Source organism: Notolabrus celidotus, chromosome 4 (assembly GCF_009762535.1).
Source record: "Notolabrus celidotus isolate fNotCel1 chromosome 4, fNotCel1.pri, whole genome shotgun sequence".
In the NCBI taxonomy this organism is placed as follows: Eukaryota; Metazoa; Chordata; class Actinopteri; order Labriformes; family Labridae; genus Notolabrus; species Notolabrus celidotus.
The window spans coordinates 11,961,561-11,987,477 of NC_048275.1; the positions used below are offsets into that span (position 1 = coordinate 11,961,561).

Genomic DNA, 25,917 nt, shown 5'->3' on the forward strand with positions numbered 1-25,917 from the left:
TCCGCTCCAACTCTCACCTCTTTTAAATCAAAGATTAAGACTTTTTTATTTGCAACTGCCTTCCTATCTTAGCTTATTTTAACTTTAAATGCAATTTTTAATTTTATTTGTAATATATTTCTAATTTTCCTTTTTTCCCCAATGTTTTATTATATTTATTTTTATTATAGTGTGCTATTTTATGCTTGTCTGGAAGTTTCCAATGCTTTTAATGTTTTAATGTAAAGTACATCTATACAAATAAAGTTGCCTTGCTTTGCCAGTAAGGTACAGGAGAGAAGCAACACACAACACATACACACACACTGGTGCACAATCAGTGGGAGGTCTACCTGTGTGACCCAACAGCAGCAGCAGACTGATGATCCCTCCTCCTCCTCCTCTGCACCGTCACTGGTTTCCCTGGAAGCCGAGAGAAACCAGTCGGACGTTCCCGTGCCTCCGGTTCACTCGCTGCAGAACTCTGACGCACGCACACAGGAGGAATGCGTGGCAAAACACGGAGTTTGTTTGGATTTCCACAGAGGAAGAGTGTCTTTTAACAAGTGCATTTCAACTCCTGGCGTGGTAGCTCCCTCCTGGAGCCGATAAGGGAGGTAGACATGTCCCACCAGCAGCGGGTTGTCCAGCTCGCCGCCGCCTCGCTCGCAGTAATCCTCGGCCCGGACGAGGAGAGTTTGCGCGCCGGCGGAGGGAAACTTAACGCCAATACTGTGACCGGACAGGAGATTTTTGCGGACTTTAGGGCGCAAAACTTGCGCAGTTTCTGGAATAAGAGACTCGTTAAGGCTATAGCTGAAGTATACTTTCAGGGATGGATGGAGAATTTTGTGCTTTTCATTCACGGGAATGCAAACAACCTGGAGGTGCTGAGAGAAGCGTGGATGCGCAGAGCTCTGAGGTCACCGAAGGGATTTATCATCAAAGCTGTCGGTATGTAACATCAGTCTTTTTCAATGAAATGTCATCGGCCACATGATAAAGTGTGATAACGAATCAGTCGAGTCGGGTTGCACAACTTCCCTGCACACCTGAAGTTGAGAAGTTACACGCCTGTGTCTGTAGTGCCTGCAATGCAAATGAATAAGAGTAGGATAGCCAATGGCACAGGAAATAAAACACTGTAGTGGTCAGCTACCTATCTTCTCGTGCAAGAGTATAAGTGTTTTTGTTTTTTTGGAGGGACACTGTGGAGTCACACAACCGACAACATTTGTTTTACACGCTGACAGAAAAGTGTGAAAGCTGTAAACTGTAGACAATGCTGAGCAGAGTAACACTGTCCCTGTTACTCTTTGGACTTTTAAGACTATTCTACATGATGCCAAACACAATACTTGTTCGATTTTTAGTTTAAACAGTAGAATAACACCAGGTTTGGACTCTTACACTTTGCCATCAGTGACTCTATGTTCCATGGATGTTGCAAAATGAAGAGGAAAGATATCTAAACCTGATTATTCTCCTTTCTTTCCTACAATACTTCTGCTCCAAGTTGCATTATTTTAGCAGAGCTTCTTTGAGCAACAATCACTTAGTGTTTGTGTGTTGTTAAAGCTGATGAATGGAGGAAATGTGCCAGCTTGCCTTCTTTACCTGTCTGCAGATCTTTTTTGTGATGTGCTTAAAACTGTACCCCCCTCCAGGTAATTTGAACAGAAACCACAAATTACCTGGAGGGGGAAGGGAAACTTTGCATGCTCAACAAACTTCAGACACATTGTAACACATCATGTTTTGCATAAAGCATCAGTTTAACTGGCAGATAATCCTTAATCTCTCCCCGCCATCCATATTTGTCCTGAGTGTTTAAGGGGATGTCCCGACCATCAGTGTCTCTTTCTTGACGACGGTGTGATATGTTTACCGAAGCTTGTTAACAAAGCTCTGTATACCATGTTATTACTTCTAATGGCTCCCCTCCCCTCCTCTGGCTCCCCCTCACAGATGTGTTTTAAAGTGCACAGAAACAATGAATGGAAACCTTAAGGTCGCCTCCTGTAGCGTGATCTCATGGGCTATAAATGCATGACAGAACAGACTGCTGAGAAAATGACATTCATGCGTGGGTTTCAGACCTAATGACAGTATTAACGAGAGATACAGTTTTTTTTTACATGTATGAGAGACAGATGCTACAGTGTAAGTGAGGAAACTGGTAAAGCACCACCTCCAAGACAAAAGCTGCACAACTACTGGATGCAAAAGTGTTTCGAAGCTGCTTCATAATGTTTGAAGGATTGTTGAGCTGCAGCAGGTTTTTTGTGTCTGTTGAATAAGTGTCCCAGTGAAACACACGCTGGCTCTGAGTTACCATTTGGTCCAGCTGCTTGCCTCAATCTCAAACCTCAGCTTTGCATGACCTTTTTACGTGTTGTTTTAGTGCTATTTGTCTGGATGCACTCCTTGCCTCTGTTGACTTTGCATCAGTCCGTCAGCTCCCTCGGATGGAACAGTGCGCAGACAAGTGAAGGTAGGAATGTGAAGGGAAAGAGAGGAAGAAGAGACCACACAAGGGGAGATGTGGGAGGGTGTGGAGCGACGGAGGGGTTGGGGGAGGAGGTAGATGCTCACATGCCAACCTGCTGTGAGATGTTTTCTGACCCAGAGCTTCAGCTTAGCAAACAAACAAACTGCAGTGTGAGCCAAAGGTGGAGCTGAGCTTATTACTCTTCACTGCGTCAGCTTTAATGTGCTGACCAACGTGTGCGAGCTCACAGTTCGAGAAAGGTGGCTAGACAGAGTATCCATCCATTCAGATGTATTCAGATATTGTGTAAAAATAAGAAAACACTTGTAAAAGTGGACTGAGAAGTGGAAGTACAATGAAAAAGTACAGACTTTGACATGAACTCGCGGGACGAAGTGGATGTGATGAAATAGAAGCATGTGCTGAAGCTGCTAAATCACTGCCCTGAAGGACCTTAACATGCTTCTTTGGTAAGGCAAACTGAACCTAGCACCATGTGTGGGAGACTTTCAGACTTTTGGCTCATAACTTCCAATAAAATAGCAACAAAAATCTGACAAATATGGCGGCTGGTTCGGCTCATGTTGCTAAACATTCTCTCTGTTTGTAGAGGTCACATTCATAGCAGACATGTTTTTATTTTCTTGTCTGTTTCATTTTGTTATCTTTGAAGTTTATTTCATCATGTTTCAGTTATCATGTGTGATATGCACTGGAAATAAGGGCTGCATTAATTGAAATCCCAGTGTTGCTGCATTATACACATCCCAAGGGTCTGGATGCATCAGAATTACCAAGTTGTTGTTTTTTCATTTGTATTTCATTTTTTATTGCAGGCAATCATTTTTCACACATGTGTAAATTATAGCTGTACACAGTTCAATGTAATATGATACAATACCATATGATATGGTATGGTACCAAAGGATACGACACAGAATGATATCATACAATGTGGTGCATTTTATTGTCCTCATTTGTCCTTCCGAAATTTATCTTCCTCCAAAGTATTCTCAGTCAATGAAAAACAAACAAGCACAGATTCCTGAAACCTCTACCCAGTGCAGAAAGAATTTGTGCTCCTTACTTCCCATCCTCACACCCGGATGCCAGGCAGGTGTCGATAAGTAGTTGTGTTTGAGCTTCACACCAGTAACTTGTAAGCAAACACGTCTCTGTGTGGACTTGTCACCTCCTTCTCCTCCCCAACAAATCTCCCGCCTCACACTGCAGCAATTTGTATGGAAATCAGTGCTGGCATTCTGTCAGAAGCTGGTTTACTGCCTCCTCACTGAGAGTCGGTCAGCAGTGAATCACCGTGCAACTGCCTGCCGACCACCGCCGCTTTTTTTTGTTACACAGGATTGATGTGCCTCCAGTTTCATGGCCAGCGAGGGAGTGTGGAAGTCAGACCTCTGGATTGATATCCGGCATGGACTCAGAGGCCTTGACATTGTCGTGAGATAAATATGTCATCTAGAAAACAGAAATGTTATGAGTTATGGGCTACAGTGAGTTTCAAACAACCCTATTTCCTTTCTCCGGGTCAGAGCAAGGTTGGGACGTGACTTTACTAGCAACCGGAAGGTAAAGAAACCAGTTTAAAAGATTAGCTAAAAAATGCCAGATGTGGCGCAAAGTGGTGTTGTAATTGGAGACAAAGATGGTAAAACAAAAGCACTTGAACAGGTTTGTTCTGGTTCCTTAGTTTGTCCTGTCTGATTATCAGAACCTGAGTGAAAACAAACTGTCCGGTCAGCCACCACTGGGTCTGCTTTGTAGGAATAACATAGAAAAAAGAGGTGATGAGGAGGATTAATAGAGGATTGGGATGGTGGTGAGGTTAGGCAGAGCTAAACAGACAGAGTGTGGAGTTAGTGTGAACAGGCTGAGTTTGTTATCCTTGTGGGAATGGGACTCACTGGTACTGAGGTTGACCTTTCCCCTTCAACTCATGAATGTCTGCAGGGTGTTTCTCATTCTTTCTCTAATACTCAGAGATGATGTCCTCATCCCTTCCCTTCACTCATGTTGTTGTTTTTGAAGTTCCTCTGCGTAGTTTCTTTATTAATAGACCTGAGTACAGTCCAATTCCTGCATGTTAAGAGCAGACATTCACTGTGTTTGCATTTACAGTACAATCTGAATACTTAATAATGAGATTAAGATATGGTTTATGGCAACCCAGATAAAGTTTAAGATAATATTTAAGTATCAGGATAAATATGTGGCGGATATGTTAAGTTATTTTCTATATTTCTCCATGTGTACTCAGGGTATTGTCGTAGTTGATGCCTGATAAATATTCCTTAGATCATCTGATTAAGGTACCTATACCAGCAGCTGACTTGCCCAACACAGTAATGGCCGATACATTACAAGGCAACACATTTCTCTCCAGATCTGTAAAGTGAAGACTGTATCTGTTCTGACTGACACTAGCCATGCTAACCCGGCACACCTGTAGAAACCAGAGGCTTCATAATGACTGTTAGCGGGTCCTGCATTATTTAGAGTCTAGCTGTTGTTCCTGCAGCAGGATGAGCATGGATCCAAGAGCTGAAACATTTATATGGAGTTAGCCAGTGGTGTAATGAGGTGTCCCGTGTCCTCGCTCCAATCAGACACTGTAAACAGTTCTCTTGAACATGGACATGAATGAGTCCTCTCATAAGAGACCTCTCGCTTTCGTTGTGAAATTGTTATATTCTTACCAGTATGGGGCAAAGCAGGTCTGTCTCCTCGCTTTGGAGAGCTTGAGGACAGCTGTGCTGGACTTTTTCAGCCAAGTTTTCTTTTTCAGGGGTGTGTTTCATTTAACTTGCCATACCATGTGAGGCATTCCTGAAATGCTTCATTTACTCTTGAGATCATTTCCTGAGTTTGCCAGCTCAGAGAGCCTCGTCTCTGCTCCTTACTTTTCACTTGAAAGTGTCCCAGTTTCACACTGGGGGTGTCTCCTTTCATGAGGGTGTTTTGTCAGAGTCTCAAAGCGCTTCACTAATGGTCATAACTCTTCCAGATGTTGGCTTATTAACTACGACACCCCCTCGCAGGGCCCTACCAGGTTTAAATGGCCCACCCTGTCCTAACTAAGCAGCACAGGTCAAAGGTTACAACCTCCTTCCTAACAAGCCACCTTGAGGTCACACAGCTTCAGAGGGCTTGTTAGCAGGCAAACAGGGAAACACACATCAATACAGTATCCAGGTGTTCCTTCCTCACTGTTCAGCTTCTGAGGGTTATATCTGTCTCCAAAAGTCTAAGTTCAACACACGCCTACACCCCCATTTTGTTAAAGTAGAAAATTCTTTAATGCTCTTTTGAAAAAAGTTATTTACTTTGGTCAAGTTTGCATTCATACTACCACCAACCAGAGCAAAGGGGATGTTTAACCTTTTACTTATTTTAGCTAACACTTTAATCTATTCACTTCAATTATGCCAGCTATTCAATATTTCCAGAAGTTTATCCATTGGGCTCTTTTAGCTAATGCCTGTTTAACTATTAATACATATATAAGCTACATTACTTAAGCTAACCATTTCCAGTGTTCGAGACTTTTAGCCAGGACATTACAATTGTTTATTCAAAAGCTAGCTTGTGACTGTTTATCTGTTAACTTAAGCTAACTATTATTAAATTGTTTGTTCTTAACTAGCTAACGATTTCCACTGTTTGATACTAGCCTGCTATTGCAACTGTTTCACCATTAGCACACCAAAAAAAAACCCCAGCTATTTCTGCAGCTTATTTATTTGCATTATGCTAACTTTTTCAGTTGTTTATAACGTGCAGCTAACCCTCTGATCTGTTCATCCTTGTTCTTTAGCGACCGATTTCTGTTTTGAGATCGCTAGCATGATGGTTACTGTAAGCTTAGGGGCGACTACCGGTTTGTAACATAGATGGCCTGTTACAACTTTGAGTTGGTTGCTTATATGAACCCTCTTAAGACCAAAATTATTTTCAGGCTGCATTTCCCCTCGCTGAGCGTATCTTTACCGTAATGTGCAGTGTATCATACCATACACCATTGGAAAGCTCTTGTTCTCTACTTTTGGAATTTGTTTGAATTTTTTTAATTCAGGAGTTATGGTACTGAGAAGCTCACGTTACAAACGTGTGTGAATTTTGTCTGTGATTGGACGGTTTTACTGTAGAAGTCCTAGTGGCCACGGTAATGACAACTATCTGGGCACAAAGGTCTATTTCCCCGCTTTCTGGTGATTTTTGAATTTTCTAGCTATCTTAAACGGTTCAGGAGTTATGGTTTTGAGAAGTACGCACGCCAGCGGCAACAGATTGGGCATACACTGTGCAAAATGAGGCAGATTCTGGACCGATATTTGAGTTGCACAGTTGATTTTGAAGTCAGGCCTGATTTTAGTCTGATCATACATTGTTTGCTGATCAGTGTACAGAGGGGCATGAGGAGTAGTTGAGTTTCTACTTGTGTACAGACCTGTTCATTAAGCCTTTTAACTGAGGACACTGTTAAAAGAAATCGTATGATGTTTAATGCACTGCTCTGTGTGTTTTCTCTATTTACACACTGGTCACTAAAGGGAGCACAGAGAAAACCATTTGATAGAGATCAGCTCCACCGCGCTCAGTCACAGATGAGTTCAAATGAAAGACAAAGATAAACACTATCCAGCTCCTTTGAGGCTAATATTGAAATATTGATATTACAACATTAAGCTGTTAAACTAAATGTATTGTGCTGCTTTGCAGACTGGAAATGATGAAGAGTCTGAATTTTGACAGCGGTGAGTGCAATCTTGTTCTTTCAAAAACAGAGCTGGAATGTTTTTTGAAAGCTTACACCAAATATTATACCACATGTGCTTGGACCAAAGTGAAGTTGTCATTTAAACTGACTTCTTGGTTTAGTTATATCAAAGCCCACCTAATTTTATTCATAACACTTGGCTAGAGATTTATTAAATGTTAACATGAAAGGGTTTGACTCCCTGCAGGAAAATTGGAAGAAAATTAGCTTTCTTGAAGTTTAAAATTACTCTTTAATATCCTTCCTTGGTATGAGGCGATTAGTTTGCAATCTTATTATACAAGCAACATCCTTTTAATCTTTATTGCAGTGCCAAGGGTATGTCTTTGCGTTCAGAATTTACTGCTATTTCTCTGTAAAAGTTTTATTAGGCCTATATAGTCGAGGTATGAGAAACCTTGACCTCTGTTTCCAGACGTGACCCTCCACAGTGCCTACACATGTGCATGCACGCCTCTCAGCACATCATTTGTCAGCCACATCCTTTTCCATTGAGCAGGAAGCTCACCCCTGGTGCAAATCAGGCATGTTGGCCTTTTTATCGACCCAAATATTGGGCTCACCCGTAGCGGTGGAGTGGAGCATTGCCAACAATAACAGTCGAGGAGTTTCCTCTGTATCCCTCAGCTTATACACCCTGTCAGCAGCTGCTTGGGTTTCCCACGTGGGATTTATATTCATTCACTCTCTGGGCAGACAAATGGGTCAACAAAAAAATGAAGCTCCATTGCATTAAATTTGGTATTACTATTACTCTTCACTTTCCTGGCAGGATGTTTTCTTTGCTTCATTTAGCAGTGATAAATGCACTGGTATGCTAACATTGGTTCTGTGATAGCAAAGTGCTGTGTTATTGTAGTTCAAGAGTGAAAGATTCTTTCAAAGACCTGGACTGAGCAGCGTGCTGACCATTTAGAATGCATTAAAAAGCAATGGATCATATGGCAGACACTGGACAGGAGCTCTGGTCTAAATACTGGGATAACAAACGCAGGAATCCACTGCAGCATGAGCTTGGTTTAAGAAGAGGAAATGGGTTTCATCTGCCAGCAATAACTGCCATCACTCTTGATTAAGGGGTGTGGATCTACTGGAAACCCTCTTAGATTATGTTCATATGTTTTGGTGGCGGTCGGTGGTGGTGGGGTAAAGCCACATGGGGCACTGAAGAAAATACCTAGACTAAGACATAACTGAGGAGACCAGACACTTAGGCCTATTTCTGAGTTAGATAATCAGTCTAAGTGTACAAGCATGATTTAGCTCATTATCACTGAAGTAGTCAAACAAAGTTTACTGACAGTTAAGCATGCACCCCATATAAAGAGTTGTAATCCTTGTTGCAGCAGTTTCTGGTTTGATTCTTGGCCACAACCCTTTGCTGTATGTCTTCCCCCACTCTCCGCTTCCTGCACTTCCTGTGTCTCTTCATCTGTCATATCAATAAAGGCAAAAAAAAAGACAAATTACATTGGCTACTGAAATTAAATCAAAATACATTTTAGAAAAACATCCGGCTAAGAGCTTGTGTCTTTCTTGAATGAAATGTGACGTTTGAGATCAAGTGCATCTGAGAAGAACCATTCACGCAATGCAATTACAAAGTTATTTCAGGTCAGCCTGTCCATGCATGCAACCTCAAACTCATTTTTATAATGAGATGTACAAACAGCCAATTTCTGATTCATTTTTTGAAACAGTGAGGGCCATAAAGTTTCTTTCCATAATACCTGGAATACCCAAATAAGTCTTTTGGGATTGACCAGTGTTGATGTTTCTGGCTCCATTAATAACTGTAGACTATGACTGTGATGGATTTCAAAGATATTCTGCTGTAATCCATAATTAATCAATCCCTACTCATATTAATGTTGAGCCTTTGAGCCCAAATTGTAATTTTAAAGGAATTTGTGATCATAGGTTACAGGCAGAATCAGAGAAATTGGGCTTTGTATGAATAAAAACTCCTCTTTAATCCTGCTATTTTCATTAAAATAGACTATGATTGTGTTAAAAAAGTAAGAAGTTGTTTTCTCTGTTTTCAATGTAAGTGAATTCATCAGCTGCGAATGGTAGGACACAATTTCTGTCAATTGGTTTTACATTTTCTTTTTTAAATTCTTCTTTTCTTTTTTTAACTTCTTGTTTCATTGAATAACTTTCATATCCTGGCAACAGTAAGTGGTGGTGAAAAGGGCTCTGAATCTGAGGTCATGGGCACTGTCAGCGCAGAAAAACAGCTTGCAGTTTGTCCCTTTGGCTGACACCTACCATGTGGCAGTGGTTTTGGACACCAAAAATAACATAGAAAGAGTCAGTCTTTTGCTTGTGTTCTGGTTTGCATTTTTAGTTCTTCAAGAGGCTTCATTGTTTATTTCAGTCTGTTTCGTACCTAGTTAAAAACTCCTCACTTCCATAAAAATGAAAAACATGTACGTAACCAAAGTGGGGCTACTTGGGCACATTTAAATGATCAGGACTATAACCAGGCGTCTGGCAGACTGTGCGCTAATGTTCAGGTTCTTGAGAGCAGACGAGAGCCAGAGATGTTGGGGTGTGTCCCATTAAGTCTGAAGAGGTTTCAGGTAAAGAGATGGGAAAATAAAGTGTTGTGCATAGAATCCACTCTCCCGGCATTACAATGTGTTGGTATCAAGTGACACTAGGCACTTTGGGCTTTGCAGTAAAATACAGGCCAGCCTATCTGCACATTGTTACAGGTCCTCTGTTAAACACCTGGTCGGGTGTATTTCCTATTTCACAAGAACATGATAGCAGGGTTTTGGCCCTCTAGCTCAGCACCAGGTCTTTTATTCATTATTGCATGATGTGGACCACATTTCAAATAGGTTTTTTCTATGAATCAGATGGTAAAAACATAGCTTAATGGCATTGCAGCTGCAGAGATTTGCAGCCAAGATCTATGGCAACCAACTATGTCAGCGTAAAGATGTTTTCTAGCCAGGTTGAGAGTCTTAGGCGCAGCCTGTCTGTGCCTTGTTGCCAACATATGTTAAATGTCAAAGGGTTAGTTCTGGCAAAATGAGTCTCAAGGCTATAGGTGGATTAAAGACACCCGTACTATACTTCCGCTGCTGTTTCTTCTTCTTCTCTGGTTTTGTATTGCATGTGGCAGGTCGCTGCAATAGTAAAGGTTTCTATGGTGATGAGTGTCAACACAAAGCATGTCTGTGTTTCATTGGTTGACATTTTAGCTCTTGAATCCTATTAAACCAAGCTATTTTGGCTTTCTCTCTTATCTGTTTTGTTTGCGGTCGGATGTAGCATTAAAAGAGTCAGAATGAATATCCTGACAAAAGACAAAATTGCATTAAATGATGCAAAAAGATCTGCTGATTTTATCTCCTTTGAATCTGCAGCCAACGAGACAGTCTCTCAAACGCTGATTACTAAGAGTCCAGATTTTAGTCATTTCCTCCAACTTTGCTCAATTTTTAAACACAAGCACTCTGACACACTTGACTGCCAATGGGTCTGATTAAATATTTACCTGATACCTTCAGGTCTGGGCAGGTTTTATTGTTGTGAACCAATCAATAAGCCGTAAAAAGATGGCTAGCTCAGCTCTCCCAATTTGATTGATTATTGATTGATTTTTAAGTGGATTTGTGAGAGACACACTGATGACACTTTACCAAACACATGAAGATGGGCCATGTTTATTACTTGCCACAGATATTTCTTTGTCTACATCTTAATATAACATTATTAGCAGTATGAAGCTACAGTATTTCTTTCAGTGCGCTCCAATTGGAAGGACAGGAAAGGGCAGTGCTGTCATTAGTCTGGGCGAGGTTTGGTTGTTGGGACACTCTGGGCTGTGATTGCCTTCTGAAGGGATCTTTTCACTCAGTTTATTGGGCCATTTAACTGCAACGCCCACTTCTGTGTGTTGTACGAGACTGAAAGACATAAACTCGTAAAGGCCTTTTTAAAAGTCTGATGACTGCACACACACACACACACACACACACACACACACACTCACACATTAGAAGGGGAGGGAGGGGTCCTGGAGGCCTGCAGATCCAGTAACAAAGGGAAGTGGTCGTGGGACTTGGAGGGATTTGTGACATAAGTTACAGTCGGGATCTCCTCCCATTACACTAAATCTGACTGTATGAATGTTTGACGTTGTATCACCAGGGATTTGACTCAGATTTTTCACATTTAGCCAGCAGATCCGCTGGAGCGTGTTCTTCACATGCTCTCAGTTGATGGGAGAAGTGGAGGATTTAGCAGTTTGGGCAGGCTTCAAGTTTATGTTGAATGCCGTGCAGTGTGTCCTTAATGAGGGAGAGAGAAGATTAGCCCGTTTGCTTAGTGGAGCCTAAAAGATTAGACGGAACCAGGATGAGATAAGATGGTGTGTGTCTGTGAGTGTGTGTTTCCAGAGAGGCCCTGGAGTGAGGGACCGCAGCATGATGTTTCAGTTAGATGTTACCTGTGATAGCATGAATGTGAGCGGTCGGTCATGGACTAGATTCTGTCACATGCTATGCTCCCTTTCTGCTCTCCCATGAATGTAGTATGTCTGAAACCCTGTCATAATAATCTGTCGTGGCATGACCCTTAAAGGGATAGTTCAGATTTTTTTAAGTGGGGCTGTATGAGGTACTTGTCAATAGTAAGTGTAGGCTGCAGAAGGGGCCGAGTTAACCATGTAATTAAGCTTATTTTAAGAAGATCCAACCCAAACAGTAACGTTGACATAAGTGTTGCTATAATTAGAATATTTTCAGAGCTTTACTTTGTCATCAGAAAGCCCATTTGTTGTAGCCATTTTTGCAATAACATGCATGTTCTGCAGCGTGCTGATCAGCTGTTTGGGTTCACAGGCTTTGAAAGAGACACATTTCAACAAAGCTTAAAATGTGGGGATTCTGACAGCTACAATTACATGCCATTTACTGTGGGTACAAGAGGACATCTTTTGATCCAGAGTATAGAGAGGAAGAATGAAACTTAATGGGTTGAGAGAACGAGGAAGAAACTTCTGTGCTTGCTAAAGAGCAGAGAGATCCTAAGTTACCTGGAGGTGTAGGTGTGTGACTCATGCCCATGAACCCAGAGAGCTTTAGCTGTCATGCGGGGACTTTGAGATGTTCTAGCAGCAAAAAGCAGTAGCCTCAAACTGATCATATGGTCATCAACCCCACAGCATTACAGCTAATGTCTTCACACATCAAAACCTTGTTTATTTAGCACAATACATTATTCCTTGTTTTCAGATTTCAAGGTCAGTCTACTGCTTAGTATGTTGGCAGAAGACAACCACATCACAATTTAAGCTGAAAAGTTGAACTGTAAATGATGTGCTAGTTGTCACGATGGGTATAACTGTACCCCTGAATCTGAATAAGTGTTTTTTGTTGGTTAAACTGCGTATTTAATAATAATAATAATAATTCATAGAATTGATATAGCGCTTTTCTCAATACTCAAAGTCACTTTACATAAGGTGAAAACTAAAAATAGAACATATAAATAAAACCAAACAGGGACAGAGGTGGGGCGGGGGGAGAGGTCATGTGTTGTATGCTTTTTGAGACAGGTAGGTCTTGAGGTGGTTTTTAAATGAGAGGAGAGAGTCAGAGTTGCAGATGTGTGGAGGGAGAGAGTTCCAGAGTGTGGGGGCAGCGATGGCAAAGGCTCTGTCCCCCAAGGTGCGGTGCTTGGACTTGGTGATAGGGGACAGGAGGATGGCATCTGATGATCTGAGGCAGCAAGATGGGGAGTGGCGTTTGAGGAGGTCGGTCAGGTAAGAGGGGGCGAGGTTATTGAGTGCTTTGTAGGTGATGAGCAGGATCTTGAAGTGGATTTGGTGCTGAATGGGGAGCCAGTGGAGGTGCTGAAGGATGGGTGTGATGTGGGCTCTGGAGTGGGAGTGGGTGAGTAATCGGGCAGCTGAATTTTGGACAAGGATACTTTGGTGATGTTTCTGATGTGAGGTCTGAAGGAGAGGGTGGGGTCGAGGGTGATGCCAAGGTTACGGACTACTGGGGAGGGTGTGACTGTGTGGTTGTCGATGCATAGTGAGAAGTTCTGGGTGGAGGGGAGGAGGGATTTGGGGCCAATTAGAATGATTTCAGATTTATTGGAGTTGAGTTTTAGGAAATTGTTGCTCATCCAATGTTTGAGGTCAGTGAGGCAGTTTGTGGGAGTGGAGATGATGGCAGGAGTGATGGTTTTTGTGGAGATGTAGAGCTGGGTATCGTCGGCGTAGCAGTGAAATTTAAGTCCATGGTGGCGTATGATGTGACCGAGGGGGAGCATGTACAGGATGAACAGAAGGGGACCAAGCACCGAGCCTTGGGGGACACCATGTGTGACGGGGGTGGTACGGGACTTGCTGTTATTGATGGAGATGTATTGGAGTCTGTCGGAGAGATAGGAGCTGAACCAGGAGAGTGCTGAACCAGTTATTCCAATGCATGAGTGCAGGCGACTGAGGAGGATGGAGTGATCAATTGTGTCAAAGGCTGCGCTGAGGTCGAGGAGGAGGAGGATGTTGAGGGAGCCGGAGTCAGTGGAGAGCAGGAGGTCATTTGTGACTTTGAGCAGAGCAGTTTAAGTGCTGTGGTGGGTGCGGAAGCCGGATTGGAAAGTTTCATATAGTTGGTTGGTGTGGAGGTACTGCTTGAGTTGGGCTGAGATGGCGCGTTCTAGTATTTTTGAGAGAAATGGAAGGTTTGAGATGGGTCTGAAATTATCCGGGTTATCAGTGTCCAGGCCAGGCTTCTTGAGGATGGGTGAGATTGCAGCGAGTTTAAAAGGAGAAGGAAAAGAGCCAGTGGTGAGGGAGGAGTTTATGATGTCCAGGATGAGCGGAGTTAGACAGGGGAGGCAGGATTTGACAAGAGCGGAGGGGATAGCGTCCAGGTATGTGATCATACCACATATTAGGTTATGATAGGCCTGCATGTTGCGTTCCACTGTTCAATGCCAAAGATCAGGAAGACTGATCTTCAGGACATAATGCTGGGCAGTGCATTGCTGCATGACTCAAATGTCTCTTATTTTGTGTTGGTTTGCACGTCATGTTGCAGTGTCCATAGCTATAAGGATTTTCTGCCTCAGTTCAGTTAAGATAATCTAGAGATGGCACGACATTAAGAATAAGACTTTCCTTTCAATCTGAGGTAATGCAGCTGATGGAGGCTCTACAGTATGCACTGTATGGTGTATAAGTAAGGTTTTTTTCTTAGAGACTTGAGGTAATGCAATCACTTATGAAATTGGACTCATGTGGCTCTGAGAGCAGCTAACGATGCAGCCATGTGAATACATGTGGCATTGATCAGCGTCTGCTGCCAGAGAGATCTCAGAGGGAATAGAGAGAGAAGGTCTGTGTCAGTCATCTCCACGATCTGAGCACTCAGCTTCAGGCTTTTTTCATTTTTATACCCCAGGCTGCTTTTTCTTAAATTTAAAGTTAATGACTAAAGAAGAAATGCACGATTTTGGTCTCTGTGGGTCAGAGAACATGGTCTTTCAATTCATTTTAATGGTATTAAAAAGAGGACCATTAAAGTTAAATTGCATTTTTCTCTTTTATACCAAACTGTCTTATGGTTCACTCCTAACCAGTGGTACTTTGGCTTCATTTTTAAAAGTAATGTAATGACGTATGGCATTCATAAAGAAACCCAAATCTAGTCCTGAACTTAATCAAATATAACCTCCTCTTTCCAACTCTCCTCTGTATGTTCGTGTCTAACTCCACAATGTTTATGGCACGCAAGAAATAGTCTGGGCAGAAGTGGCTGACATATCCCTGTTTTTATTGGTCAAACTCCAAAAACAATAGATCCTAAATTCCCAATCATGCAATTCAACTGTGGTTTCATTACTGTGAGGTCAAAGCAAGTTTTTAAAAACAAAAGTGATTTGATGTTCCAGACAGCATCATAAAAACATAAAAAAAAAATGAACTCAATGTCTGTCAGAGGGCATTTATAATTTAGTACTCAACAGTATTGTTCTTCTCGCTCAGGTGTAAAAACCATTTGAACACCTGACAGACAACTTAGATAAAACGCACTGATAGATTTGAACTCCCTAGTCTGCACTACCCATTAGAAAGTTCAACTTTTCAACCTGATATAACTCTTATGATATCTCTGGGACATTATCAGGGTTATTTCTTTAGCCTTGTAAATTCTCCTCCTTACTTTCCCAAGCAGAGGCGGACCAACACTTCAGAGTAAACACGCACTTTATATCCAACCTCTGCGTCTCTTTCAGTGCTTTAAGTCAAGCCTCTTCTCCTGCTCGTCTCCCTCCCTCTTCCTCGTGGCACAGAGTTCGGTTGCCATGGCACGGAGCTGGGTATTCATTCAGTGTATGACAATGAGTGTAAAGTCAGCGCCCTGGTCTAAGATTACAAGAACACAGAGGTCTGTTTCCCCCCTGAGAGAAGACAGTGAACCTCTACGACCGTCACGCCTGCTAAAGTTAGACTCAATAAACACTAATCCTCTTTCTGTTGCAACCTTTTCCTATAAATAAATACTCTAGGTCCAATGTTGTCTCTTTTTCCCAACTCTTTATTTTCAGTCTGACTTAACTGTAAAACTTTGTACTCAATACCGCTCTCAGATTGTAACATTTGAATATTATTTGCAGGGGTGTATCCAGACTCTTAGTACTGGTGGCCAAACTCAGGCACTAAGTTCAGCAGGGGTGGCATAAAGTATTTAGTCACACATATGAATGCTTTAATGAACACATGCATTTTTTATTTAACCTTTCTGTCTGCACCAATCATATCTACCAACATTAACTAGGAAAAATCAATGCATTGAAATGCAGAGAAAGCTACAAGCAGCCTTTGGCATACGGACAAGATTGATCTAGCCAATCATAGCCACAGATTTTGGGATGACAGCAGTGGTGGTCAATCCGATTTTAAGGGTCCTGGCCACACATCGGACACACACCTGGTGTGTGGGTATGCATTTCTCCGTTTTAACTCCTCTGAGAGTATAAATCTTGCTAGCAGGCGTTCAACAGGACATCCTGCTTTAATCCAGGACATGAGTAAAACTTGATCTCCTTAAGATGCCTCTGTACAAAGAGATCAGGGAGTTTGTTTAAAGAAAGAATAGTTTTCACATTAGTTTATGATTAAGACATTAATGTTGTGCCTCCTCATCCTCTAACCCCTTCATATCTTTCCTGGCCTTTTCCCTGTTTACAGCAGTATGAAGTGGTTGCTATGTGGACGACCGGCCAGACATCCCTATAGGAAGTTAACAACAATGAGGAGCTAAGTCAGCAGCACTAATTCACTGCCCAGGGAGACTCCTATTGAGATATCCGCTCTGAGGTTTAGTCAGATTAACGTCTTCTGTCGGAGCAGAGGAATGGCAGATGGGATTTCTTTACGATCCCCTCCGTGTGTCATGGGATCAGTTTTAGAGAGAAAGACCCCTCTCTGTGAGAATTACAGACCTTAAGAGAGCCCACTGTGCTGTTAATTGTTTTGTAACTTACTTTGCTTGAAATATTTCTTACAGAGGATAAAAAATGTTCTCTTTCAGCCTCTTCTGAAACTCAGGAAACCCATGTGACAAATTGAAGCAGAGAAAGGTGTTGCTGTAGTGAGTCGTTTTTACACCGAGTCCAGCTACTTTTCATTTATTTTGGTATGTTTTGGATAGTCTGAGAAATTTGGGGTGTTTTTTTTCCACAAAATTTGCTTCTCACATCTCCTTATTGGCTTTGCTGATATTTTCACAAAGTTAAGGCTTGGCTTATCACATGATGTCTTAAATAGATAACCCATGAAAAACAAAGATCTGTTTACTCTATGACCACTAACATTTATTTTTTTTTACCCATTATAGTGCAGGATTTTGGCCAGATAACTCTTTGCCAGTAAAATGGAGCAACAGAGTCTGCAGTGTGTCATTAATAGTGATAATGTGCAGCAGAGAAAAAGGCCTTTTGACTGATTACACCCTTCTTGTTAAACAAAAGTTATTATTAGGTGTGCCTGGATGTGTCGAGTGTGTCTGTTTTTGTATGTGTGAGTGTGTTCTGTCATACTTTGCTACAGCAGATATCTGATTTGTTGTTTATTTTACCTGCCTCCGACATAAGTGGTTCAAGTGTGAGGGTCGTAAATGTTTGGTTTAAAAGAAGTGTGAGCTTGGCAGTGTTTTCATTATATGACCTGGGGTTGATGGAAGAATTACTCGCAGTCGCACACAACACAGTTGAGATCTGAGTTCTAACATTTATACAAAAGGTTGTCCACACAGCGGCTCATGCTTACATTCAGATTGTACAGGATAACTGGTATACCTGCAGCACTTCAAGGGTTAAATTGCTGTTTTATCTCTTACCCTTTCAGCCTTTCATTAATGATGTGTAGCTGATTAACTCAAACTAATTTTCCAGTCCTGTGGGTAAGGTTATGTTCATGCCCTTGTATGCAGTTTTATATAAAGGGGGGTCTGTACTACCTCGGTTCGGAGGCTAATCATTTACCAGCAGTGGTAAATGGTTTGTTTTGGTGCTTTTTCTGAGCTCACCTCTGACAAGTAAACATCACTCCCTGTGCTCTGTTTATACTGTATGCATGTTTTATGGAGAATTAGCCCTGAAATGCAGATATTGGTGTCAGTATGTCAATGATTTTAAATAATTGTTAATGCAGGCTGCATAAGCTGAGCAAACATTTCTCTATTATCGCTCAGGGGTTCATTATGTAGTCTCAGAGATCCCAATGTAATTATGCAGAGAAATAAATACGCTCATTGTAACCACAACCACATCGAAGCTACACCTAACCACCAACCATTCATAATCCCACAACATAGACACATGCATACATTAACATTTTTTAATCAGCTCTGTTGCTTAAACTACCATCTGGAGATTTATACAGTATCATAGGGATAATGTATATTGGGCAGGTGGATTTTAATTTGCATAAAACGTACCTGCTGTATGTATCCCTGAAACTAAATATTGTTGTAAATATTATTTTACGAGTGATTTATTTATCTAGCTTAAAAAAATAGTCTCAAAACCAAAATTGTGTTCACCTTCCTCATGGTTTCTGCACTTTTCCTCCTCTCCTCTGCCTTACTTTGCTGCTGACTGGTCGACCATTAACCACAAATAGGAAGTTTCTTGTTCTCCAGATAAATTAAAAGTAATCAATCCACCATGTTGTTAATCGATGCTGTCAGAAAGTAACATTTTTGCCACAGTGTCAACAGGCCAAGGAACGTGTGATGTGTGTGTGATGAGGTGTGTGATCAGGTTGTCCTTGGTGTCACTTTTGCTGCTGAGAATTCATCAGTATTTTCAATTGGTTTTTACCAGTCTAAATCAGCTATTCAACACCGCTGAGTAATACCTAAAAAGTGACATTTCTTACGTGTTACATAAAAACAACCTTCAATTCTTGCAGCAACTGTAATAATCAGAGGTGGAAATAATCCAATTAGAGCAATCATGTCCACAAATGAGGTAACCAATTACTAAAAAACAACTGTGCTATTTAGTTGCTCCTGCTCCTTCTGTTAAATTTGCTCAAGAAACCCCTGGTTGCCTGACTGTATGCAACCACTGCATGTTGTTTCAATTACGTTTCTCCATATGTGACATTCTGCTGATTGTTTTTATTCTTAAATGTTTCTAAAATGTCTGGTAATCTTTAAAGCAGCTACATTTTATGATTTAAAAGCCCTGTGGCTTTTGTATAATGGGGTCCCACGGTTTGTTTGTATGCTTAACAATATTTTTCAAAGACAAATGTCTCCAAGACTGTCTCTGTCTTCTTTCTCGGTCCTCTCACTTTGGGTAGCATGTTTGTCTTAGGGAGCCCCCTAGACGTGTGGGGCTGTGTGATATGTGAGGCAGGATATCTGATCTGCCCAGCAGGCAGACTTGTGGTCGTTTCTGTGGGAGTAATGGAATTCTGCGGTCTATCTTGATACAGATGGAATTCTCAAAGGCAGTCAGGCATGGTTCATATAACTCACATAAATAGACCACCTCGGTCATGATTTAGAAGGTGGTCAGGAGAGGAATGTCAACTTCAGAACTTCAGGTTGTTTTCACTGGCAGCACAAGCCAGAGGGAGACCTCTCTAACCCAGGTGTGTTTGTGTTTTCTGCAGCAGACCCACCTGTTTCCAGCCAATCATCTGCTCATGTTTGTGTGTTTCAGGTGATCTGTCACCAGTGCAGATGTCCGCTGTCCCACAGTCCCAGTTCATTCCCTTGTCAGAGGTGTTGTGCTCTGTCATCTCGGACATGAACTCCTCTCAAATCATCGTCAACCAGGAGGCTCTTGTGAATTACATGAGCAAAGCCCATCCAGGTAATTAATAAAATATTGACTCATCTCATTTCAGCTGCAAAATGTGTAAATTGATACTTCTGTTATGCCTGTATGACTAATAAGAAGCTACAGCTTAGTCTGTTAGGTTTGAACAAAGAGAGGAAACAGGAAAAAACAGCTAACCTGGCTTTATCTAAAGGTCACTAAAAATGTCAACCAGAACCTCTAAAGCTCTAAAACAGTGACTGGACATTCTGTGTGTTTAGAATGTTTATTGTCAAAATGTAATAGTTTCCATTAGCTGCTTTAAAACAGTAATATATCTTGGCCAGCTCCAGTCATTTCCATGAAAAGCCCTGCACATTACCCTTTGTGGCTATAATGTCACCATGTTTCACCATATCACCAGTTCAAGGCTCTACATTTACACTCCTACAACATCTCATGTTCACAATTTCACTGTCACAGATACATGATGGTGGTACAGTATGGCGTTATAGGGGTGAGACCGGGTCACTATGAGAAAGCTGAGCAGGCAGGACAGAGCAGCACTGTGTGTGTGTGTGTGTGTGTGTGTGTGTGTGTGTTTGTGTGTGTGTGTGTGTGTGTGTGTGTGTGTGTGTGTGTGTGCGCGTGCGTGCGTGCGTGTGTGTGTGCATGCCTGAGTATGCGTGCATGAAGTTTGTGTTTGTGTGTTTTCATTTTGTGCCTCACACACTGAGACTCCAGTATAATGCTGTTTCAGGATCAGTATAAAAGAACCGAGGCTTGATGATGGTAGAGCCTGTTTTCAGATGCAGATTTCAGATTCACAATATTAGAAGAGCTCGAGCTAAACTGATCTAAAAGTTACTATTAAAAATTTCCTTTATTGGCATGAACAAAGACATGTTGTTGCCAAAGCACATAAAATTCATACACATACATTACATATATATTCATTACATATTATATATATTACATATTTTATACTCATTAATGAACAATGGTGTCACCCATACAGCATATCTCAATGTCCTCACTTGATGCGGAATGCTAAAGCTTTATTATGTGTTGAATGCAAATAAAACCCAAAGCTTTAAACTAAAATCTAGAAATGGGTTATTTTCTGTTACTATTTCTTGACCACCACTCAAGAGAGATGGTGCTTCCTGTAACCCTATGAAATTTTTGATCTGTTGTTACTCCTTGGTTTTTGCTTGTGTGAAAAAAGAGAGGGATATACGTGACGTTGATGACAGAGTTTAGAGGTGCTCTTTAATATTTGTTGCTGTACGGTGTTGCATGTTTGCTGTTTTACCATTCTCAGTCTTTGTGCAATGACATGGTTCAAAAATGTGGAACTTTCTCTTCATGGAGTTGTTTGACTTTGACTCTGATGCCTTACTTTTTTTTCTATTGTGTCTCAGGGATAACCATCCCCACTCAGGACATCCTCTACAATGCTCTTGGAACTCTGATAAAAGAGCGCAAAATTTACCACACAGGCGAGGGTTACTTCATCGTCACACCTCAGACCTATTTCATTACCAACAACATGGTCCGAGAGAAGAACTTGTGGGCCTCTGGGTCAGCAGACGACCTTCCTTCCCCTCCTCCCATCACTTACCTATTGAGCAATGATGCTTGTGTTGAGAGCACTCAAACTCCACCGGTTGCACATTGCAAGTCTTGCAGCTGCTTCAGTCCTCTTCAAACATCAACTAATATCCCCTCCACCACGGTGACAGCAACCATCCCTCCCTCTACTGTCCCAGACCAGCACTCTGTCTCTGTTTCCATGAGTGAATGTACAGGCAAGAGTTTGAAGTGGCCGCGACCATTAGATCACAAACCCACAGTGCAACATCAGTCCACCTCCACAGCTGCAGATTGCCAAGCGAGTGAGATCAGCAAAACTACAGGCACTACTAATGCCACCGGTCGCAAAGAAAAAGACAACAAACCAGGGAGGAAGTTTGGTCTCAGTTTGTTCAGGAGGAATGGAGGTAAAAAGGAGAAGCCGAAGAAGGAGTATGCGTCATTCTCAGGTCAGTTTCCTCCAGAAGAGTGGCCAGTGAGAGACGAAGACGACCTCAACAACTTACCCCGGGATCTGGAGCATGCCATCATCAAAAGGATCAACCCTGAACTGACCGTGGACAACCTGACACGCCACACGGTCTTAATGAAGAAGCTGGAGGAGAGGAAAGAGAGAGGGATGGACAGAGTGTTGGATAGGGGTCTCGAAAAGGACGATAAGGGAGTGGACAAAGGAATGTCTACTGAGATCCTTACCTTCTCTAAACCGAGGCATCATCACTCATCCAAGACAGGAGCAGGGAAACGATCTGCTCAGAAGGCCTCTCGCAGCAAAAGGAGGGCCCATTCCTCCAGGGAGAAACAAAGAGAAAGGGAGAAGGAGAGGGTTAAGAGTAAGGCCCCTATATGTGTGGATGATTATCCAGAGGGGGAGGATTTGATCCCGTCTCGGCTCAGAGTGGAAATCCCTGTAGACGAACCAGATCAAGCAGAAGAAGGTGCAGCTGTCGAGGGAAAATCTCTTTATAAGAAACGGATTGAAAACCCTTTCCAGACGAGTCCAATCAGAGAAGCTGAGCCGGTTATTCCTACCAACATAAACAAAGAGCACAGAAGACGAGAAACAAAAGAGGGAAAGACTTCAGTGCCAGGGAGGAAGGAGCGAGCCAGTCACCGCTCCAAATCGTGGGACCCGCATCGAGCAAAAGCAGGAGAGCATGCAGGGAAATCCCCTGCGTCTGAAGACAGGTACAACTGTTTCAATGAGAGGGATCTTACCCCTAATAATGTGCTCCAACCAGACACAAAGCTCAGCAGAGAACTGCCGCTCGACTACAGCTCAGCCTACCCACAGAGCAGTACACTCCGGATAGACGACAAGGTCCGACATCAGAGGGAGGGCAAGGAGAGCTGGGAGAGAGAAAACAGACCAGGTCAGGAGGCAGAGTTTGGTGCTGTTTCAGACCAAAATCAAACTACGAATAACGGTCGTTCTGATATCCAACAATACTCCAATAGTAATGTGATCCGTCCTACCCATCCCTATGAACCTGTCATAAACCACTCATATGACCAAACTCTGCCCTGGCCAAGGCCTCCTCTACAGCGGAAACACTCCCTCAGACTCTCCAACCCACAAAGGGAGGATATCCAAAGACCGGACGAACTCCTTTCACATCAGCAGACCCGTGAAACTACAGCCACACAGGAACAACAGGAGGTAAGACCTTTTGCCATCCATAACAGAGAGGGGAGTATCATGAGCCAAGGAGAAAGGACGGATCTGATAGCTGATAGAGCACCCTCCATAACGGACACTGATGGCTTCATTGAAGACGACTACAGACTCTACAGGAGAGTAGAGGAACAGGAGGAGGAAGACGCCTGCAGCTCCTTGTGTCTGAACGAGGAGGAGGGAATTGATGATGTGTATCAAACAAGTTTAGGGGACTCCCGTGACCAAAGGTTGGTTTACCGTTGCCATGATTCAGATGTACGGTATCAGGGAACCAACCGTCACTATTACAACTCTGACCTTCACCAACCACAAGCTGCCTCAGTACAAGGCTCAAGGGATTTCAAAGAAACCAAAAGGGACGTTTCCCTCAGCCCCACCAGACCTGGAGAGACCAGCTGGAGACTCCATCAGAGGACTAGATCATCAGGAACACCGAGTGAAACCAGCCTCAGGCGAGGAACACTGATTCAGGGGGATGCACAACGTGAGGTCAACCTTGATTTGGAAACACCTGAAGTTGCAGACAGCAGCATCTTTGACTACTGCCAGACTAGCGAGATGGAGTCGGACACAGAGACCGTCCGCAAGTCAGCCGATGAGGGAGATGGGGAATCTGCACACTGGGCAGCTGAAGTGGAGGAAGTGCGGGACGATGAGTTTGACGAGACAGGCGATCCTCAGAGCCACAGAGCTGCTCTGAGCATGCCCAGTGGAGCCAGAGGAGCAGACGTTGGGGAGGCAGTGGAACTGTTAGAGAACCAGAGCATCACGGGAGACAGTGGCATAGATTCTCCTCGGTGAGTGTCTCTCCCTTATACTTGTTCACATCAAGTGTTATAAGATACTGTAATATTGTGTTTCCATTTCATAATAGGTCACTTTGAGAGCAACAACACCTTCTCAAAGCCACTGAATTACACAAAGGGAGAGAACTCAGCACAGATTGAGACAAAACAAAAACAGGTTTTCAGAAGACAAAATCGTCCCAAGGCCCAATTTTATCTCAACACTCGACTCTCCCTCTGCATTCTTGAGGAGACAGGCAAAATAAACACTATACTTGAGTTAGTTAACCTCTAGGTTACGTGTGTGTGTGGTTGGCCTTCTTCCCAATTTGAGCTTTTTCCTTTAAAGCAAGCTGAGCAAACACCTTGTGACCAATTATACCATTGAGTATTTGGACAGAAGGGACTCATTTTGATAATTAAGTGTAATTGGTGAGCAGCTCTTTAACTCATGTCGTAATCAAAACAGCAGAAAAGACTCTTTTATGACACTGAACTTGGGTTGCACCCAAAGTATGTTGGAGGACAGATGGCTTTCATGAACACGTCACCCCCGTACAGAATATGTGGAATATTTATAGACGTAATCAATCTCATGCACACTGGTTTTTTTCTTCTTCTGCTCTATAGGACCCGTGTCAGTCTGGCCTCCAGCAACACGGTCATCCTCGAGGGTCTCAAGAGAAGAGGCTTTTTACAAAACCTGGAGAAACTGCATTCAAAGAGCAGCACCATCCGACCACAGAGCTCACTGCTTCAGTTAACTCCTGTCATGAACGTTTAACAGATGTGCTTTAATACTCAGCTCCATGCAATCACAAGCATATCCAGTAACATCTATTCCCATGTTGATAGTGATAACAGCTAGGGTATGTGTACAGATGTAGAATATATATATAAATACGTTTTTCTTTCTGTAAATAATTTTAAAGGTATTAGCTTTGATTTCTGTATTCATTGAGTACTTTGTTTATGATCTGTTACTTGCATGGTGTACTGATCTAATGTTTTGTGATATAAGTGTACAGTTATCTTTCTCTACTTGATACATTTGTGAAAATTTTCAAAGCATTAACATCTCATTTAACTGTCTCTTTTCATTTATGGTGTAGCAGTTCATAAAATAAAACTGTGTATTTCAACCAAGGTGTTTTTTTGTCAACACATTGCCCAATAAAAACGTCCACCTGTAACATCAGCACAAGATCAATAACTGCAACAACAGAGGAAAAATACATGTATCCATCAACTCAGGAAAGAACTACATTTGTTGTTTCTGCACAATTAAGATTTGCCATAGCAATTTAGCATTTTATTTAAAGTTCCTGTGAGGAATTTTTGGTTGTGTTGTTTTTGGAAAGCTCTTGGGACAAAGTAACACCTCTTATCAGTGCTGTCTTTGTCCTGTACAAATACGAGGAGTGATTTTCACAGAAATATTATCTTGTGTTCTTATAACAGCAGGGGAAGATCCAGGGACTTGCCAGGGGTGGCTGTGCCCCCACATAAAATCTGATAGGCCACCCAAATGGTCAACTTAACCGAGGCAGGACTTATGATCTGATCAACTATTTAGTAACAAGCTGATATTAGTTTTCCCTGAAATTAAATACAGCACCTAGCTATTTGTTAACAGTTTTTTAACTGGTGACATTGGATCTAAATGTTCTTGAGTCCTTTAATATTTAATCTGAGAAAATTCATATGTTGGCATTTCATTGAGTAACTTAAAGTTCTAAATGTGCAGAGGAATATGTAGTTTGTAGTAAAAGTGATCAGGCAGAAAGAGTAAATAAGTATTCATTCATGTGTGCATGTATACTTCATGCCATCCCAGAGATAGTCAGTGACATGGATGGCCTCCCAAGTCGAAAAGGTCTTGCACTGCCTCTGTTCAACAATCTAATGTATCACTCATCTTTACTGTGGAAAATGTTAAAAAAGACAGACTGTCACAGCAGTCTGCAGTTAATGTTACACCTACCCTACATTATCAGTATTAGGCATTAAAAGATGACCACTTTAAAATAATCTTGTTCATTGTGGTTGTTTTTTCTTTAGTGGGTCATCAATTTTAACGTATTGGTTTCATAACCAGCTAAAAACTCCTCACATGAGCTTTAGGGACAACGTATAGCCGACAGCCAGACAGCAATAAAACCTTCAAACATACCAGGTTCTACTGTGTTAACTGTATGTGTTTGTGGGAGGTGTCTGTACCTTAGTATTAGCTCAAAGAAACATGCTTAGTGTTATCTCTAGTGTAAATATCAGTGATTTATAC

General features: G+C 42.1%; 1 protein-coding gene across 1 annotated transcript; it reads left to right on the forward strand.

The window, feature by feature from the left end:
• The first annotated feature begins 348 nt into the window (after nt 1-348).
• stox1 (storkhead box 1) lies at nt 349-24,775 on the forward strand. Its single transcript, XM_034682508.1, has 4 exons — nt 349-933; nt 19,476-19,628; nt 20,999-23,645; nt 24,264-24,775. The coding sequence occupies exons 1-4, from the start codon at nt 603-605 to the stop codon at nt 24,415-24,417; spliced, it is 3,285 nt and encodes a 1,094-aa protein (XP_034538399.1). The 5' UTR covers nt 349-602; the 3' UTR covers nt 24,418-24,775.
• The last annotated feature ends 1,142 nt before the right edge of the window (nt 24,776-25,917 follow it).

Excerpts from the sequence above, each read along its gene's own strand:
- stox1 (XM_034682508.1), top strand. The coding sequence starts at position 603 with ATGTCCCACCAGCAGCGGGTTGTCCAGCTCGCCGCCGCCTCGCTCGCA. Across the intron at positions 19,629-20,998 it reads CATGAGCAAAGCCCATCCAG|GGATAACCATCCCCACTCAG; the intron begins GTAATTAATAAA and ends ATTGTGTCTCAG. Across the intron at positions 23,646-24,263 it reads AGTGGCATAGATTCTCCTCG|GACCCGTGTCAGTCTGGCCT; the intron begins GTGAGTGTCTCT and ends TCTGCTCTATAG.